At 34.9% G+C, this 22,106-nt stretch overlaps 1 protein-coding gene across 1 annotated transcript in view; it reads left to right on the top strand.

The window, feature by feature from the left end:
* Positions 1-22,106, top strand: part of LOC306856927 (ephrin type-A receptor 8-like) — a gene marked incomplete at both ends in the record, with an annotated part of 76,371 nt that overhangs the window by 9,220 nt on the left and 45,045 nt on the right. Inside the window, one exon of the mRNA XM_079396483.1 lies at positions 12,562-12,626. Coding sequence (XP_079252609.1) covers positions 12,562-12,626 — 65 coding nt within the window. The remainder of the gene's footprint in view (positions 1-12,561; positions 12,627-22,106) is intronic.

The raw sequence follows: 22,106 nt of genomic DNA, 5'->3' as shown, positions 1-22,106 counted from the left end.
AAATTACTCACATTTTCAGAGATTCTGCAAGGGGTTCACAAACTTTCAAGCAGCACTGTATATATATATAAAATTATTTATATGTTAAAAGTGTTCTGTTACTTTTTACATCATTTACAATTTGACATTTGATACATGAATACAAATATTTAACTTCTATAAAGTAATTTCTAAGTACATTTTTTCTTTTCTTTTCATCATCTTTGACGTCATTGACGTGCTTATAAAGATTTGCAGATGCATGAAAGGAGTTTAAATACGGATTTATTGTGACATCAAGTCCTATTTAGTCTTTTTTCAGGTGCTCTCTGCCGTCTGAGATTGAATTGGGGAATATTTAGAGTCTGGAAGATTCTTCTGTGTTCCACCTCGCTCTGCATCACGATGCCAAACAGTGTGATGCAGCGTTCCTGAAACTCTCTCTGATCCTCAGTGATGGATTTCTCCCTCTCTTTTCATGGTGGAAATGTATTTTAAACCTCCTAATCTGCACATAAATCAAAGGTTTAACCTAATTCAGTGATGGGGTGAACGTGGTGGAAGTCTACAGTGAGATCTCCACAACCAACACACGCGCCGCAATATCGATGCTTCGCGCTCGCACATTCATCACATTAAAAAGTGACGAATAAATTCATCATTTAAAGCAAGCGCAGATGCTACAGAGGGTAGAAAAATTAATAAAGATTATTTGAAGGAGAGAAGAGCAGCAAACGGAGCTCATTCTGAGGAAAAAGATTTATTTAATATCTCTTTCAACCCGTTGCATCAGCGTACAACAAGTTTTTTAGGCTGCGGCCCAGATTATTGGAGAAATTATGTAGCTTGCGCTCTAAAGGTTTAATAGAGGTCTGAGCGAGGCTTGATATTTCTCACAAGCGAACGTACGTTAAATAATCACCTGTTTACTTAACACGCTTTTCCGAGGCCGTAGACTTGGGGAAAATCAAGTTATAGTTCGGTGATGAAAGAAATCATCTCTTTTTCCAAGCGGCGAGTTTTATTTTTAGACGTTTTATTGAGAAGCATAGTGCCATAATGTCATATCAGTGGTTTCGAAATGCATTGGCCATTTTCAGTCGAGCGTGTCTTGTCATTTCACACACAGACGTGTCGTTCTATCAGCGAGCGATCGTTTAGTATCTGCTCTATTGTACTGGACTTATTTCCATTAAATGCTATCAGAGTGTATAGATTCACTTCAGTGCTTCCGATGAATGGCAGCCCAACACTAAAGCCTTTTATATGGATTCAAATATATCTATCTGTGACTGTCAAAAAAGACTTATCGTTGTTCATCTGAGAAAGACTCGTGTCTTATCCTGACATAATGCTATATGAGAAATCATGCATTGCTGTGAAGGATTTACTGATTTAGTCAAATGATTTTGTCTGACGTGTTGAATGCAAACACGAATCGGGCTTATGTTTGGAAACTGTGAGAAGTGAAGTTTAAAAGAAATGTAATAAAGAGGCTTGCTTATGAATTTATAAGCAATGCACATGTCTGTCCCCCGCAGAGCCCGTGAAAGAGTGTAAAGATGATTTTTCTGTGACTTTGAGGTGTATCTTTTAGAAACAGACGGACACATTAATTATCAGAGAGCTTGGCGGGATCAATTATTTGAGGGACGATCAGGAGCCAGCGACCTGTTTGTAGTATTTTATTGTTTTGGTTTAAAGTGGGCATTAAATAGAGTTACTGTATGTGTTATACAAGTGTCATTTTTATCAACTTATTAATAAAAATATTTAATTTTCAAGAAGAATGTTGCCAGAAATGTTATTTTCACAAATCCTTTTTTTATGATTCATAAATTCTCCCATGTACTGTAGGTTCACTTCTCAGCTATCTTTACATCAAATGTTAAAAAAATTCATCTAAGATGGTTCTTTCTGATAGTAAACCAGGATAAGTATGCAAAATACTTTATTACACATTATTACAGGCACATTTATTTCTGTATTATAGAAATATGATTTATGTAATACAGTATAAATTGATTCAGTGTTTGTTTTAACTAGTGCTCTGTGTGCTGGTTTTATACAGAGTGAAACTAGTATATATTTGACTTTGGTACTGTGATATTTATATGAAATCAAGGACGGGACTTGACTTTATCCTCAATTGTGACTTTTACTGTTTGGTGTTCTATTTCTTAAAGCCTTTTGTATTTTATTTTATTTTCCTGTAAAAACTTCTGTTTTTTTCTGTCTTCTATCATTTATTTTATTTTTTATTTTTAAATTATTTTTTGTTTTGTTTTATCTACCTGTAAAATGAAAACTTCTGTTTACTTTTTTCTGTCATTTTTAAATTTTTTATTTAATTTTAATATTTTTTTTCATTTTTATCTGAAGAACTTCTATTTATTTCTGTCTTCTAGTTTTTATTTTTTACATTTTTAGGTTTTTACTTTTACTAAGATTGTGCTGTGCTTATTTATTCATTTATTTATTTTAAGATGTATGCTTCAAATTTTTTACACAAAATTAGTTAACATTACAATTGAATTGAATTGAGATTTAACTAACTTTTTAACTTTAGAAATAATGTTCAATACTGTAGTATAGTGACATTTTACTGGCATTATTATAGAAATGTGTTGAAATTATGAAATGTTTTTTTTTTTTTTCTTGGTCTAATCAGTAGTTTTGGAACAGTGTATGCCGGGATTTAGTTTTATCCATTGAGAATTGATTGGGGGGGGTTCCCTGGGGGGATTCCCTCAAATTGAACATGAGACTGTCAGTGGTCAGTACCAGTAAAAGCTCTTTGAACACTAGTGAACATTAATCTCCATCTCATCATTGCTATTAACTAACTCAAGTGATACTAACTGAATTGCGTTCCACATAGTATTTCTGCTGTGCTTTCCCTTGTCCAAATATAGCTTTGCAGGTCTTTCCATCCCTCCAGCAAACAAGTGCGCAAACAGTCCTCAGGGACCGTCCGGCTTTGACGCCGCATGGCCGTTTGTGCCACCGTGTCCTCCAGGGAGCGACGGCGCTTGTGTTCATGTATCTTCAGGTCTTCGCTCACCTCAGGCCGAGGAGAACATGAAGTGCTGGCATAAATCGATCCGTCAGACAGACAGTCTCCTGAAATAATTGAAGTGTGAGTAGAACAGACAGGAACATGTCGTACAGCGGGGGAATTTATCTCAGTTTCTGAACACAATCAACAATTCATTACAGCTCACTGAAGTAGTCCTGCAACTAAAAACAGCCAGATATAAGACAAATAGTGGCGATCTAATGACCGTTTCCTACAAGCGTGATGTTTTTCAGCAAAGGGCCTCTTTGGGGCCTTGAGAAAAGATCATGAAATGAGTCCTCAAGGATTTCTCAGCTTCAGATGATATGCTGAAACAGAACGTTGTTTTAAATGCACACGTCGTGTCGCTCGCAGACTCCCCGCAGCAGCTCTCTGTCGAGCGCGAGGCTGTTTAGATGTCCTACCTTTGTTGTTTTCCTTCTGAAGTGTTGAAAGAATGTGTCATTTCAAACGGAGCGAGATGGCCGGTTTTCCGGCTGAGAAACAAAAGCACTGGCACATAGTCACTGTGTGAAATCCGAAGTCAACTTAATTATAATGGAAAACAATATTTGTCAGATCAGCTTCCTGGTTAGGAGTCCTAACGTGAAATTTGCCTTAAGGGGGGAAAGGGAAGTGGTGTGGTGTGTGGCCAAGTATGGTGACCCGTACTCGGAATTTGTAACTAACAAAAAATTTGTAACTCGGAATTTAACCCATCCAAGTATACACACAGTAGTGAACATACACCCGGAGCAGTGGGCAGCCAAGACTCGAACCCACGACCTTCAGATTACAAGTCCAACTGTCTATCCATTAGGCCACGACTGCCCATTAATCAGTTGCAGCATGCTGAGAGGATAGATAAGTTGAAAACAACGGTCTGGTTAAGCTGGGTAAGCCTGTTTAGTTGGCAACAAATCAGGGTTTTCCTCCAGATTCTGAATGCTTACTTTAGCTAATTTGATAATTCAGATACATCTGTCTTTTAATGTTTTTATTTGTTCTATTTGTAAACACTTGAATATAATATTTTATAAAATATTTTATTTTATTTTATCAGTGATGTTTCCTTCAGAACATTTCTCAATGAATTAAACATTGCTAATTTATTTAAATAATATTTAACTTTTTAAATGAAGAATTTTGTTCAATATCATATTAGTTTTTGCTGTGGTGCTAACATTTGCATAGCGGAAAATTACATTTCACCAGTATTAATAGACATTTCTGACATTTTCACATCATGACAAATCATACAGTGTAGGCCTGAAATTGATTTTATTCATAGGGAATTGATTAGACGTGGGATGTTGTTGTAAATAACTGAACTGTGCTCAGAAGAAGTGACCATTGTATCTAGCCATGAACATGGCCAATTAGAAAGGAAGAAATAATTATATTTTCCATACGTTATCCCCAAGAAGGGATACAACTACATCTTTGTTTTGGAGGACTTTGCTGTTACATGTGTTCCTTTCAAGTTCAAGTTCAAGTCAGCTTTATTGTCAATTCTTCCACATGTACAGTACATACATACAGAGAATTGAAATTGCATTACTCTCAGACCCTTGGTGCATACAGTTAACATTAAACACGTTCAGATACAGATAAATACAGTTTAAACATATGTACATACAACTATACAATTATACAAATGAGGATATTGTAGAAAAAAATAAGAATTAGATCAATAAAGTGGCATAAGGCGCATGGCAGATAGAGTGCAAAACCAGTTAATAAACAACACTGTGTAGATATATTTCATAGATATATTTCATAGAGCAAAGGAAGAAGAGATAGATCAGTGATTTGACTGATCAGAATGGAATCAGTCAGCTGTGGAATTACAGCCATATGGACGTCCTGCCTATCAAAAGTCATCTGAAAACCATCAGTACTTTGCAAAACTGCATCTGTTGATGTTGCTCCATCTGGAATAGACACAGAAGGAACAGATAGTTGGTTCAAAATGACATTTCTAGAAGAATTTTTGCTCATCTTATTTATCTACGATTTATTTGAAGAAAGAACAGAGATTTACTAGATACTTCTGAATAATATTGCAAGTCTGTTCACTCGAGGCACATGAGTTATGTGCCAAAGTTGAATATTTAGCATTAAACTTTGTTCAAATCCCTAACCTTAAGCGTAAGTGATAATATTAGCGATTAGTGCTTAGAAAACTCCATTAATAAACGCACTGCCCTACTTTGAGCATTTGAAAATGTGTTTTGGGTAGTATTCAAAAGAAAACAAACAAACACAGGTATATATTGTAGAATCCTCCTCCGTTTGCATTATTCAGACGTCTGTTCATTAAAAATACATTCCATACTAATGATAAACATTATGTTCCTATTCCCATCAGGACGGCATAGTCTACATATTCTTGACTCATTAGGAAAAGCTTTACAATTCTCTCCCAAAATGCATTGTGCTCAGTCGTTCTGAGACTATGGTGGTGCATTTTCTGAACTCGGCAAGATGAATGCTTCACCCTGTGTCGTGTTAGACACCGTAATTTCTCCGTCAGTGACCCCGAGTGTTCTGGCCACAGCGCCCCTCCATCAATCCTCAGGTCTGATAGACGCTTCCGCCTGAAAAGCCAGAAGAACTGAAAATTGAGAACAGTTTTCGGAGTGTAAAAGGAAAAGATGGAAAAGTTAACCACTACCTGCGGGACGTCTGCAAGTTTACAACTATAAACTTATTTCACAACAGGTCTTTGACTTTTCTGGTTTTGATGGATAGACTCTTTAAAATTATATTTTCTGAGGGGGCAAAAGATTAAGAATTGTTTTAAAAGTGTACACCTAATTCCCTGCAGAGATGCTTTTGTCGAGGAAAGGCATTCGTCACCGCTGACAGGCATCTCTAAGTGTAAATGTGACACGGGCTTCTGAAATTGGCTGTAGTAAACAGCAGGACATTGATATTAGTATTGGTAAAGCTATCAGGGTGGTCTAAAATACCTGTAGAAATCACTTTACCCAGATATGCAGTGTGATAAATCTGTCAGTATGAGGAAAACGACTACTGATTGGCTGATAGCACTAAAAAAACACAAAGGTGAAAGGCTTTTCACTTTCTTTGTGTTACCTGGACGGAGATATTCATGTTTATTTGTTAGCAAAAGTCTGCCAGATGACACAAAACACAATATATGGTTTATATAAACCAAATATTAAACCATGAAAAGACTTTAGATATGAAGTCTGCATGCATGAGTCATTTCATGAGCATTTTACCATTTCTTTGGAGAAAAACTACCATCATAACATTTGCACACAGAAACTTAAAGGTCTTAACAGAAACCAGTCAGAATAAAACCTCACTCCCATGGATTTGACTCTAGTCAAGGCCTTGAATGACAACGTGCCCAGTGCATTATGGGTGCTGAAATGTTCCTGTCTATTTATATATTCAGGGTTGTTTGATTAATAGAAGTGTAATTATGTGTAACAATATACATTTCTTGATTTTTTTTATCAGTTTAATGTTCCCTAATAATGTGCTGAATAAGTTTTAATTTCTTAAAAGAAAAAAAGGAAAGGGGAAAAAATTCCATTCTTTATCAACATCATGTAATGCATTAAACATTATATTACAGCAGAGTTTTTCCAAAACTGTAAGTGGTAGGTTCATTTAGAAAGGAAAATTTAAAAGGGGGAAAACGAATAGATGTGAATCAATAAATAATGAATAATTTACTGCCATGAAATGTGAATATTTTGTAATAATGTAATCCATAAAAAGTAACTGTAATCTGATTATGAACATTTCAAAATGTAATATAATTTAATTATAAGTACTTAATTTTTGGAATCTGATTACATAATCCAGATGGCATGCAATCTGGTTGCTACCCAGCAATATATATAAACACAACAGTTCTTTCTGGTCCTCGAATCTGATTGGCTGAGAGCCTATTCCAGGAGTGCGGTATTCTAGTGATAACCATTTCACCGTTTGTATCACTCTGCTTGCAGAATTTCTCACAGCAAGTGTCATAAAATAATACTGTTTTTGTGACATGGAATGTAGTTTTAAGGGTTTTTTTAGTGCTTGATTAGACTTCAAATATGCTGTTTGTTAATAAACATAAAGTTTATTTCAAAATTTGCTTTGATGTTTTCGGAGATGTGAGCTTCAGGGCCGTTCAGTGCTCAAGAACCCACGGAGAGCAGACTTACCTCGGCCAGTGGTTAAACATGAGATATAATTAGTTTTCTGTAAATCTAACGGGCAGTCTTTGGTCTCATTAATCTATTATTTGCATATCAGAGTGCTGCCTTTGTACTTTTGACTGAATTGCCATTTTTTAAGTTTTATGATGGCTGTTGTTTATTAAATAATATTATTCAATAAATAATATTTTATATAAACAATAGTAGTATTTAATTATAGCACTTAATATCGAGAAACTTGTGTATGTGTTCGTGATGGTGATTTTATTTACATTGTTCCGCCCTTAGATGGTGACAAGAGACCGCTTTTATGAGTAACTCAGCAAAGACTTTTATATTGAAAGGGACTGAAACAGGGTTGTAAACAAGGATGTTATTCTTTACTTTCAACAATGGTAAGATGCAGCCAACAAATGCACTGAGCAACGCTGTCATAGGAAATCACTCATAACAGATGAAAGGGTAGTATGATAAAGATATCGCTTTCCTCAGCGGACATTCAAACTAATCTTTTTTTGTGAATACGAGATCAAGCTGAAGAATGAATGCTGTATCAGATGCACATCTCTCTCTCATATTTCTCTACTCCACATAATACACCGTTTTTAATACAGTAATAAAATAGGCTTTCAATAAAGCAGCTCAATGTTCCTTCATTACTAGTTCTAAAGTAACATTTTGGAAATAGTAACAGAGGCTTGGGCTCAGCTGTTAAACTGTCGAACTTGAGATTTGTATCCGTGGTGGAAGGAAGTAGTTCTGCACAAAAGAGGATTTTTAAAGATACTCCGTCATTGTCTCTTTTTTATTTACACGCTCGTGCCGTCAAGCTGTTGTATAAACGCAATATCACACTCATAGCAAGTCAAGTCAAGTCACCTTTATTTATATAGTACTTTTAACAATACAGATTGTACAAACAGTATCAAATTGGAGGATAGAGTGTCAGTAATGTATAATAATAAGATTAGTCACTCAATTTTCAGTTAAAGGCATTTCATTATTGAATTCAGTGATGTCATTGTCTAGCTCAGTGTAGTTTAAATAGTATCTAATAGTATGAAATCAAATTAACGATAATCGGTAAATAATACAGCAGTGCAATATGGCTGTATATTGTCATGAGCAAATCTCTAAAGGTTAATATATGCAAAAAACTATATCAGCTCTATTGCATAAATATATCTCAACTATATTGCATACATGTATTAAAATAACTGGCAGCTATCTTTGAACATCAGTTGTAATGATTTTGCATAATAATCATATTTTATATTCATTTCACAGTCATGACAGATTCCTTTTTTGGAGATTATTGGTCCATCATATCTTAACCTCACAAAGTCAGATTAGACAGACCAATTAGACCAGTGTTTAGGTGGTTCTAGTTCTAGTATTTTATGTTATGTATTCATACATTTTTATGTAAGTTTTTTTTATGTATTGTCCCTTATCAATGCAATATCATCACAAAATGACAAGGATTTTTGCTGATTTTGTCCCACTTCATAAATCCCATTTTGTCTATTTCCGGACTTTTGGAGGTGACTCTATATTTATACAGTGTGTATGACAAACCAGTTTGCTTAAACAAACCAGATTCCCAAAATTTGGAGAGGGTGAGTTTGATTATCATGTTAGAGTGCTCGGCTGTATAGCTGCATGTGCATAAAGCAGAATGACAAAAAAGCAAGGTTTTGTCATTCCACACTGCCACACACACACACACACACACACACACAGAAGCTTGTCACCCTCAGTTTTTGTCTGTAACAAAAAGCCCCAGAATGTAGTTAACTTGCACAGTGTCATTGCCAGTGCACTTCCAGTGTATGAAACATGTTGACATGCAGATGCTAGAGCTTCTGTCCTGTAGTGTGTACTTGGCATCGCTATTATGAAAGCAGCTGTGCTACTGTCACACTACGGATAAATGTTAGTAGCAGCGCTACTTTTAGTTAGTACTGGTTTCTAGGAAGGAGCCAAAGAGCGAGAGGGAAGGAAACCAAGAAGGAGAAAGTGAGAGAGGCATCTGTTCCTACTCTCTGACCCAGTGCTCTCATCAGAAACAGGCTTTCCAAATTAGAAGTCCAATCACAAGTGCGCTAATACTGCTGATTACAGCCTGCGAGCGAGGGACAGACAGAGAGAGATCAGAGAGAGCTAAAAACAAGTTCTCTAAGTAGAAAATTAACCAAAGTGATGACATTTAAAAGAAACTGAAAAAGAAAATGGCACAGACAACCTGTTAATGAACAGAATACCTAGAGTACTGTATTGCTTTTACAAGTAAAATACAAGAAGAAGAAGAGCTCACCTGGGGCCTGATGTACATGGGTGGTCCTTGTGTTAGTACGGTAAATTCATGTTCATGCATACAGTTCCTTTTGTAAAGGCAGAGAACAAATGACCTTGAATAAAGGGATAGTCCACCCAAAAATGAGCCCTCCCATCATGACTTTCTAATGTCTAAACAAACTATTTTGGGTCCCATTGACTTGCATAGTACTTTCCTCCATGGATGACAATGGGAACTGGCGTCCAATCATTTGGTTACCAGTTTTCTTCAACATATTTTGTAATGATAATGTGTGTGTGTGTGTGTGTGCGCGCATTACACATGTGTCGCCAACTTGCCATTCTGAACAATTCAATCTTTAACAGCGCAGAACTAAATGTGAAACTGAATAAATGTGTGTGTGACGTTAAGAATGAGATATTTATCTCAAAATATATTTAATGTCTTAAAATATTCAATTTCATATAAAATATAATACATTCATTTTATTTTTATTAAATATAAAGCATTTATATATTTATGCAATATGTGATATTTAAATTATTTTTTATTTATTTAAAAAAAATAAGTGCTATTAAAAAAAATCTAAAGAAACTCTAACTCACCCCCTGTGAGTTACTGTGTTTCCCAAATAATGTAGTATTGGGAGTAAAAATCATAAATTCCATGAATTACATTTTTATATAAATATTAAACCTTTATATAATATATTCTCTTTACATTTGTTTAATATTTCTTTCTTTCTTTGGAAATATCAAAAATGTCATTAATAGATTTTTAAATCATGATTTGAAAGTACTTTTATTAGGTCTTATCACCTAAACTGGTCAGCATTTGAGAATTATTATATATATATTTTTTTATTATTATTTATTATTTTTTATTTAGTTGTTTATTTATTTATTTATAACTATTTGGAGACTCCAGTGGTCAAGTAATGAAGACTTCTACTATGACATTTGTCAGTGGAAGTATGTTTTTGCTGACTTTGAGGATTGCTTGGCTTGTAACAATTTTGAAGTTATGTGTGTTTCACAGCAGTAGTCAGACAGAGCACTGGTCTGTGGAAATGTTTTTTGACGGCTGTCTGGATAGATTTGATGACATAGTCCTGTTGTCAAGCAGGTGTGTGTATTGTGAAAGTTTAACATTAAACATAAAAACGAGCTCTCAGTTAAACCCGAACCTGATCACAATTATAATCTGAATGTGACCTCCGTGACATTGTCCAAAAAAAGCATTGCGCTTTAGCCGCATATAGGTGTAATGAGTGGAATGTGAAGGTAACTGCAAGCTTAATTTTTTGTTTTGCGGTACCTATGGGAAGCTGAAGCCGGTTTGTGTTATCTGTTAGCACGCTACCCGACACACGTCCATGTGGCAGCTGGCATTTTTTCAAATTGAAGGTGACTCCTTGTTTACCCATTTCCAACTAGATGGGTGCACTGAATGTAAAGCAGCATTCAGGGTCTCTGGGCTTATGGGGGGTAAACTGGGTCAGGTGAGCGGCTCATGCCGGCTCCTCCTCGTGCACAGATGGGCGCATCTGTCACAGCTTCCCGCGTCAAGTGTCACGCCGGCAGCTCAGGGCCAGACGCACAGCACCTCTTGTGTTTCCCAGGTGGATGGGAGCGGGAAAATATAGTTTACCGTGTTTATTTGTGAAAGAAATCTAGCATGATTTGGCCCTCGGCTACAGTCACGGAGGAAAAAATGCTTGTTTTGTGGTGACCTTGATTCGTACCGAAAAACAGGCTATAGGTATCTGGTCATCAATAAAGCCGTGGGACGGCCCACTGCATATGCCAATGCTACGGCTTTACATGCTTCATCATGCTACATTTGAGCCCTTTAAAAGCTACAAGAAATCTTTGTCTTAATTGTTATTTTGTCTTGTTGATTTTTTTTTAATTATTGGAGTCAATTTTCTTTAAAACAAGACAAACCTACTTAGGAGAAACTATATTATCTGTAAACAAACTAACTGTTGTTTTCATATAATACATCTTGAATTAAGTTCCCTTTTTCTTAGCCCTTTGTTACATTTTTTTAAGCAAAAATCAAACAACATGTTAACTTAAAAACAAAAATATATCAAGTGTGCTAAAATGTATATGCAATTATATAATAATAATAATATATTAATCAATATTTGATACATTTTTAAGTTAATTTTAAATGTATACTTGCACAAAACATATATCAAGTGGTCAGTTTTATATGTAATTGTACACATATAATATTAATATATATAATTAAAAATAAACATTATTGTCATTAATTATAATTATTAATACAATTAATTATAATGACATAAAGACATACAATATTTAATATTAAATATATACAATAATTATATACAATATTATTATATTTTTCAATAAAAACAAGACACTTGATTAATAAAATATATGTTATTGTTCAAATAAAAAGTAATTTACTACAGTAATTTTTATCACAGTTTGAAGGGCTAGAATGCAAAGGAAATGGCAGTGACGACATTTCCAATGTTCAATAAATAAATAAATAAATAAATATTAAAAGAAAATACAACAAACAATTACAGATACTGAACCATAAAAATGCCAGAACTATTATTATTATTATTATTTTATGTAATTGCAACTATCAGAAAAATAAAACAAAGCAGCCCATCTTGTGCATTTCTTATTCAGTAGACATTAGTGTTTAGCGCTGAGTTAAACGTATTGATCCAGCCATTAAGCGGTTCAAACTCATTGAGGAAAATATTTGTAATGGCTCTGACTCTTGCCTTGAGAGGATGATCCTTGCGACCCATTTTGTCCTGTACAGACAGATTACATTATTGTCGTTAGACAGTCTCCTAAAAGGTCATGTGATGAGGTCAAAGGTGAGCACTATACGAGCAGTGTTTTAGAATGAGAAGTGTATCCTTGCAGTCTATCAAATGAACTCAGATGTGCATCAGCTCATGTAAGATAATGGAGTTCCAGTAATTATGATGAAAAGTTCTTTTGAAAGCTGTTGTAACATGTTTTATGTTCAATTTACAGTGAGTCTCCTGGACACAACCAAAATATCAGGAGACTGGGGCTGGCTCACATATCCTTCACATGGGGTAAGAAACTTGTGCTTCTTTATTATTGTTTGTGTGTTGTAAAATTTTAAGTTGTTTTAAAAGTGAAGTGTGTAGTTATTTAATATAAGATGCAAGTGAAGAGTGGCTTGATTCAACTCTCCAGCATGTCATATTGCGCATCAACCTGTGGTGTAAGATTGGCAGAGGAAGTGTTTGCATCAGAGTTCCTCTGAATGCCATGAACTTGCTCTTCCAGCTCAAGCTGACTGGCTTTCAAATTGGCTTTTTTAGTCATTTGTTTCCCTTCGCCCATTTCTCGCTGGTGCTTAACCTGCGTTCTGTTGCACAATTTGCTGTAAGTATTTGTAGTTTGATGATGAGTAGGCTATGTTATTAAAACTATGTTATTGGCAGTGTTAGAGCTGGTGGCACAGAAATTACATAAAGCAGCTTTAAAGTCAGCATGAAATAAAAAATGACCTGTTTACATTCTCAGTTCACATTACTGGTCTAATTGTGAACAGCTGGTGCATATTAAATAATAATAATAATAATAATAATAAATAATAATTTCAAAGGTCGTTGTAATCATTCATCAAAATGTAATAATTTGATCAGGGGTTAAATTAAGCCAGATTGTGTATATTAACGTGTATATGTGTGCATAAAAATATGTATAAATGTGCATATTTTCAATTGGGCCAGATTACACACACACACACACACACACGTTGGTTTTTGTGGTTTATGGAGACTCTCCATAGGCGTAATGGTTTTTATACTGAACAAACTGTGTGTGCTATTGCCCTACACCAACCCTACACCTAAACTTAGCCCTCACAGGAGACTTGCATTTTTAGATTTTCAAATAAACACCATTTAGTATGTTTTTAAGCCTTTTGAATTACGGGGACATAGGCAGTGTCCTCATAAACCACCTTCATATTGTAATACCTCTGTCATACCCATGTCATTATACAAATTTGTGTCCTCATGAACCACATAAACATGCACACACAAACACACACACACACACACACACACACACACACACACACACACACACACACACACACACTTTCCCTAATCCCAAACTCCTCTGTCCCACTTGTTCCTTGGACACATTATTCAACCACTCTCAGCCGTACCATAAAAGAGAGAGAGGGACAGAGTTGTGTGTGTGTGTGTGTGTGTGTGTGTGGGTGGGGAGAGGACAGAGCAGGAGAAGAAAAAAGCAAGGCGATGTTCAGAGTTGGGTGCATTTGCATATTCTAATGGAGAAAATGATGCATGGGGTATTGAATTAGCAGTGCACAAAGTGATCTAAGCGTTGAACTGTCACAATTAGCACGGGTGGCTGTCAGAGCCTGACGGCAGTGTGATGTCCCTCAGAGCGAGGCGACACGTCGGTTTTGCATGATGTAACAATCCCTCCATTATCAGCTCACGTTAACGCTGGCAGAACACAAGTAAATTCCTCAGATCAAAGTGGGAGAGTCTTTCAACTGGAAATCAAAAGGTTTATAATCATCTGTTTTTAGAGCTTGTCCTGTGTCGTGGATAGTTATCTGGAGATTGTTTTGGGGTGTTTAAGTGTTTTTAGTGTGTTGTTTTGTTGTTCTGGATGGTTGATACAATATTCTGCACTTCTAAATGTAAGTCCCTCCTTCACTTACTCTATTGGGCTGTGGGACTATCGTACAGCAAGTGAAAATTAAAAGTTTGATCACTTAGAAAAGCAACATTTACCAGTATTTTATACTTTTATGTTATTATATTACATTTGCAATCATTTTATTTTATTATTGTATTTATTTTATTTTACCATAGTTATAGTCAGGGTTCAAAAATATTATTAATTATTTATTTATTTATTTGAAGAAGAAATTAATAATTTATTCAAGGATGCATTATGAAAGGTTTATTTTATTTTATATTATTATATATTATATTTTATTTTATTTTACCACAGTTATAGTCAGGGAGAACAATTATTGTTGTTGTATTTTATTTATTTATTTATTTTTAAAGAAAGTAATGCTTTTAGTCAAGGATGCACTAATGTTTAATGTTTAATGCATCTAATGTTTAATTTAATTGAATTAAATTTAATGTAATGTAACTTTTTTATTTTATATTTAATTGTTTATTTCACCATAGTTATAGTCAGGGGTAAAGAAAAAAAAAAAAAAAAAAAATTATTATTTTTATTATTATTATAATTTTTTTTTTTTTTTTTAAAGAAAGTAATACTTTTATTCACGAATACACTATATCTGTTTAATTTAACATCATAAATATCATCAAAGATTTTGGGTCATTACGTTTTTTTATGAATTCTTAATATACAATTAATATATTAAAATGACTTGCTAAATAATGAATTAATATGAATACTGGAGTAGTGATGCTGAAAATTCACCTTTAAATCACAGGCATAAATTACAGTTTTAAATATATTCAAATAGAAAACAGTTAGACTGGTTTTGCAGTATTTCGGATCAAATAAATGGAACCTTAATGAGCATAAGAGATTTTTTTAATAAACATTTTAGTGAGCTCAAACTTGCACGGTAGTGTATATTTCTATAATTATTTACAGGTATGGTTGAGAATGTAATTTTTAGAAGTCAGTCTAAATGTATTATGTTGCAGTTGCTAATAAAGTTACCTGCAGAGCTATTTTTACTCCAGTTTGGCACTTAGTAGGTGTTAAGTCTGTTTCCTCTGTGAGAAAGAAAGCGCAAGACAGAGAGAGACAGAGAGAGAGAGAGAGAACGAGTTTCTGAATGACTATACAGTCATAAAGGTGCTCAAATGAAATGGATTTCCTCCTGTACAGAGAGCACATTTACTACGACCTGAAAGCTAGAAAATGGGACATACATAATTCACTGAAGTGTGCTTTCAATGCAAGTCAACAAGCCGTACTGCAGTAAAACTGCCAGATAACGAGCATCCCCGTTTGCATTTGCCCTCTAATTACTGTTTGTTAAATGTATTCTCAGCAAATAATGCAAGCTATTTACTTGAACTTTGCCACCTTTTTCCATTCGCATCCACTCAGTCACATAAACAGCAAAGGCCTGGAACAGCGATTAAACCGTCTCTTGCGGGAAAGAAGGCAGTTATTTCTTCTCTCAACTGTAAAAATAATTTCCGCAAATAGATTATGTTAGCATACATATTCGCACTGGCACAGCGAACACCTCCTCCCCAATTATTACTTGACAGCTCGCTAAAATTAGTGTCGTACTTTAACAGCTCGACATTAGTTAGTGTACCTGTCTGGTGTGACTGCGGCGGTCCCCGCTGAAATGAGCCCCGACAAATGCATCTCATTTACACGCCGCAACGCTCTGCTAGATGTTTGCTTCTCTAATAGCTGTACTTTGCTTTTTGTGTATGCATTCAACTTCAAATCTGTTGGCTCCAAACACAAAGTCAGCAAAGAGGAAAGAAAAATAACAAATTAAATCTCTTTAATATCTCACTTCTTATAAGCTGGACAGCAATGAGATTAAGTGGAGAGCCTTTTTCTGTTTTATTTCTATGTAAAAGACCCTAGTAGCTAAATTCATATGCACAGTTTCAGGAAAAACAAACAAAACCTCAGCCACGTCTCAAACTGTGCTCAGGTTTGTCAAGAAAACAAGGCCTTCATATTGAGATCTCGGACTTTAGATTTTGGCATATTATATGAGAAGCAGGACTTCTCCATTTAAACTCATTGAAACAGTCGAGATATTAAAAAGATCTTATCAGTAGGTCTTCAAATTATAATAGCCCCGGTCATTTAGTCTTGAATTAATGAGAAATATTCAAAAATATAAATATAATATAATAATACTGTATTAATAATAGTAATAATAAATAGTACTATTAATATTATTAGTATAATAATGGGTCAATTTTTTTTTTTTTTATAAATTAATACTTTTATCTCTACACTTTCACTCTATACTCTTACATTTTATAGCTCTGTACTCAACAGTTGCCTCATTTTCCGGTGAAACACACATGTTGAGACTGCTGAGCAACATCTGAGCGATCCGTGATTCCTCTGAGACTTGACAGACAGTTCCTGTTGTTGGTCCAAACAAAATGCTCATGCATGCCGATCACGTAGATGGTAAATACAGTTTGTTTGGTAGTCACAGGCCTGACCCTCATGTTAAAGCACTACGCCGCTGTCTGCTGGAATCGCTATTGATGGATTAAATACTTCAGCCTGCATTGTGCCTCTGATTCCCATTTACAGAAGGATTTGCTGCATGGACACTTTCTTCTATATCATTCGCCACTTCCATTTCCTTAAAATTCAGTCTTCTTCTGAATGCTACGTGACTTCGGCAATGTGTGCCGTGCCTCACAATGCATGTTAGCGTCAGGGACAAAAAAAGAGCAGATTGCACTTTCTATTTGACATTTTTTTTCTTGGCGTGTGCTTGTGACATATTCATTGTCACCACGGAGGGGCCGCCGTGCCGTGTGTGTCTCGTGGGTTTGATGATAAAACATTTGCCGTGGCAGATTGTGTTTCGCAAGGAGGACTTCTGTAACTCCGGGCCGCTTTACACACTCGTTGAGCACAGCTAGAAGTAAATGTAGCATATGGTTAAAGCAAATCTGTCAAGTGTCTTGTCATGTAAGTTGGAGTTGATGCTTGTTTGGACTTGATTAGAGTCTTAGAGACCAAAATGAGTTCATATTCTCTGGCGCATTATGCAAAATGATGTCTTGAACTACTAATCGTAAGTAGGTCTTCGACTAGCATGCACTGAAAGCTTTATCTCATTTGTGATAGTAACTAATACCATGTTGTACTCTCTCTGACAGCTGTTCAACACATTTCATTTATATCTGCGTCTTGGCTCTTGGGAGGTCTAGAAGCTTGTCATATCTCACTTTAGTGAGCCATATTTCAAAGCAGTTTTAGTGGAAGGCTAGAGTTTAATGTTATAGAAATTATTTTATTGACGAAGACTGCCGCTGAATACATGAATACCTTTGTAGCTCCTGATAGACATCCAACAAGGTAAAGCTGTTTCAAATTAAATAAACCGTCTGCCTTATTCTGTACTTTTTCTTGCAAGAAATTGTACATGCAGTTCATTCATTCATTCATTCATTATTTAAATATATTTTAATATATCAAAATCATAAATATATACATATATAAATATTTGTAATTTATACATTTAAATAACAACAACAACAACAATAATAATTATTATTATTATTTAAAATTGTTTATAATCTGTACAACTTTACATAAATGTTATTTAATATACAAAATTATGTTAAGTGTATTTAAACATCAAAATAACAAATATTTAAATACCTAAATATAATGATTAAAAGTTTGATGTATTTAAATATATTTAATAGTTATAAAAATGTTTTTTATAAATGTTTCTTTATTTAATATGCAAATTTGTATAAATAAATAAATAATGTATACAAAGTTTATCATGATTTTCATATTTAAATATTGATTTACATAAATTTAGATATTAAACAAATAAAAATAAAAGTATAAATACTTAATGTATATAAAGTTTTATATGATTTAAATATATTTAAACATCAAAATAATAAATATAATATAACATATAATTTTGATAGATTTAATAATCATATAAATGTTTTTATTTATTGTTATTTATTTAATAAACAAATTATATAAATAAATGAATGAATGAATTATGTATACAAAGTTTAGTATATGATTTAAATATAATTTATAAAATGTTAATATTTTACATAAATTAAACAAAGACAAATTTAATTTAACATATAACATTTTATATTATTTAAATATATTTAAATATTACTTAAAATCTATTTTCTTTTCAACAGTTATGTAAAACAAATTTGTTTACATTTTGTTTAAATATAGATTAAATATATACAGCATGTGGCCACATGCTGTATATATTTAATCTATATTTAAACAAAATGTAAACAAATTTGTATATATATATAAATATAGGGTTTTGGTAGATTGCACTACCCTTCTTAAACTAATTATTACGTATCTTTTAATGTGCTGTGGTGTGCGCACAACTCGTTTGTACACGTTAGTATGAATGAAAAATGAGAATGGGCTGCATTCTCAGCAGTAACCTGACAAAAGAAATAAAAGCCATCTCAAACTCCGGCCCGGGGAGATGGATTAAAATTGGATTAAACCAGCACCTTGACTATGAAATCCATCACGTTCCCTCATGCAAGCAGGAGGCTTATGGAAGTTTGTGCGAGCATAAAGCAGAAAGGAGTGATGAGGAGCTGACATGGATTGAAAAGTGAAGAACCGGTGCTCTTTTTAACCTCATCTTGTGTGTGCAGTTCACACCTGTTCCATGTGTGTATAACCCAGGGTTTGACATGGATCAGACCAGGAAAATGATGTCATAAATAAAAAATACAGTAAAAAAAGTAATATTATACATTTACTAAAAGTAAATATGAGTTATTCTTGCCACAATAAGAGGGTGTTCTGTGTGGTTGCCAGAGTGTTTCTAGTGGTTGCCAGGTTGTTCTGGCTGGTTGTCAGGGTGTTGCTTGGATGTTCTGAGGGGTTGTCAAGGTGTTGCTAGGGGGTTTTGTGTAGTTGCCAGTGTATCGCTATGCAGTTGCTATGGTGTGCTATTATAGTGCAGTAGTCAACATTTGAAGTGGATCAAAACCTTTCATCAGAGTTGTCCTAAAACTAAAGCAATACCCGTTCTTGAACTTTTTTGATCCACTTCAAAGGTTGACTACTGTATTTATGTAAATAATTTAAATGAGATTTAATTTTTATATATTCAGTGTTCGCCAGGTTGTTCCGGCTGGTTGTCCCGGTGTTGCTTGTGGGTTTTGTGTGGTTGCCCGGTTGTTGCTATGGTGTACTGTTATAGTATTTAAAAATAGTTGACATTATTATGCATTCAGTGTTGCCAGGTTGGTCTGTCTGGTTTTCAGGGTATAGCTATGTAGTTTCTATAGAGTACAATTATATTATTTATATTATTTAATTTATTATTAAATGAGATTTTATATTTTTAGTTTTCATTTTAATTTTAGGTTGTAGTAATTTTGCTATAATCATTTTTTTTTTTTTTTTAAGTTATAATTTAAGAAATTTTAATTTACTTAGTTTAGTTTGCTTTATGTTAGTAATTAGGCAACAATTCTGGTTTTCAAGTTAAAGTTCATCTTATAAAATATAAGTACATAAGAATTAATCTCTATAATATTTTGAATTAGCTTTTACTTTTATATCTTCAGTTTTCATTTTAATTTTAGCCATTTTGTTATGTGCTTTTGTAATTTTTATTAGTTTTTATTTTATTGTTTATTTTATTTATTTTATTCTATTTCAGTTTTAGTTTGAATAATGTTAGTTCTTCAACTAATTTTACTTCAGTTAGATTTCAAGACAACATTTCTCATTTTTGTAATGATCGAGTTAATGCTTTCAATCTAATATTTATATTTTATTGTATTTGAGCTTTATTTCAATAACAACACCGGTTGCTAGGAGGGTTGCGCATCATTCCGAACTGAATCGAGGATGACTGTTAAATTTCAGTTAATTTCCAGAATTCTAATTCAACTGGAATTGATTCCTCGTAGACATAATGCAGAATTTCAGAATGCAGAAGGTAGAAAAATTAAGTCAACTGAAATTCAGCGCTGATCATAGATAGATAGATAGATAGATAGATAGATAGATAGATAGATAGATAGATAGATAGATAGATAGATAGATAGTGATGCTTGCCTTTTCAGACATTACCTCAGTCGCTAGGTCAATCAAAGTCTTAAATATTTAATCCGGGCTTACTTACATAAATGTGGCACTAATGATAGATGCCTGATGCAGGGTTTATGTCTGAATGCATTGTTATGGATCCTCACCACATTCAGCCAGCCCTGAATCATTTATGGCCTTCATGAACTCATAGTGAGATGTCTTTTTACAGTCCAATTGAAGCTGGCAGTGAGACGGCTGACCCCGGGCCGACCCCTGGCAGATATCTCAGCCTTCCGCACATTCCTGCAGGCCTCCAGTCGCCATCGGCTGTCACTAAGCCAAATCAGTCAGGCCTTGACAGCTGCTGTCCGATGAGTTCATTATGCTCCTATCTGGCTCATGTTTGCCGTGACACGTCTATTGACACCCACCTCCTTTTTCGCCCATCCACCACAATCGATAGCAGTGATAAGGCAGATGGAGACGATGACAAATGGACTTTGAGAGGGAGATGATATGGATGTATCCAGATGTCCGCCCACTCCCCCGTTACCGCCAAACACATCTCCAGATGTCATCCTGCGCTGTCGCATGGATGCACAGCATTACTTTGGGAGTGAATGCAGCACCTGAATGCCATCCGAACGGTCATGCGTGTTTCGCTGTCACAGACGTGCAATGATTGCATCATGCTGTATTCACTTCAAGACTGCTTGCAAAGGGCTGAGAAACACCCTCAGGTGCCACACAGCAAACTTAATGCATTAAAAGTGAGTAAATGAATGCTGGGTAAATACGTGACCAGCATTCAAATTTAAGCAAGCAATAGTCTCAGATAATAATAAATTGTCAAATATAATATGATTAAGAGAAAATCTTTTTTCAGGTCAATGACCTGAAGAGAGCTGGGACCACAGTCTCAACGGTTACCATTAGTAACACACTACACCGTCATGGATTAAAATCCTGCAGCGCGCGCAAGGTCCCCCTGCTCAAACCAGCTCATGTCCAGGCCCGTCTGAAGTTTGCCAAAGACCATCTGGATGATCCAGAGGAGGCATGGGAGAAGGTCATGTGGTCAGATGAGACCAAAATATAACTTTTTGGTATAAACTCCACTCGCCGTGTTTGGAGGAAGAAGAAGGATGAGTACAATCCCAAGAACACATCCCAACCGTGAAGCATGGGGGTGGAAACATCATGCTTTGGGGGTGCTTTTCTGCAAAGGGGACAGGACGACTGCACCGTATTGAGGGGAGGATGGATGGGGCCATGTATCGCAAGATTTTGGGCAACAACTTCCTTCCCTCAGTAAGAGCATTGAAGATGGGTCGTGGCTGGGTCTTCCAGCATGACAATGACCCCAAACACACAGCAAGGGCAACTAAGGAGTGGCTCCGTAAGAAGCATTTCAAGGTCCTGGAGTGGCCAAGCCAGTCTCCAGACCTGAACCCAATAGAAAATCTATGGAGGGAGCTGAAACTCTGTGTTGCCCAGCAACAGCCCCAAAACCTGAAAGTTCTGGAGGAGACCTGTATGGAGGAGTGGGCCAAAATCCCTGCTGCAGTGTGTGCAAACCTGGTCGAGAACTACAGGAAACGTCTGACCTCTGTAATTGTAAACAAAGGTTTCTGTACCAAATATTAAGTTCTATTTTTATATTGTATCAAATACTTATTTCATGCAATAAAATGGAAATTATTAAAAAATCATACAATGTGATTTTCTGGATTTTTAAAAAAATATTCTGTCTCTCACAGTTGAGGTGTACCTAC

The sequence above is a fragment of the Barbus barbus genome, assembly GCF_936440315.1.
Source record: "Barbus barbus genome assembly, chromosome: 37".
Taxonomy (NCBI): Eukaryota; Metazoa; Chordata; class Actinopteri; order Cypriniformes; family Cyprinidae; genus Barbus; species Barbus barbus.
This window is presented reverse-complemented; position numbering and strand designations above follow the sequence as displayed.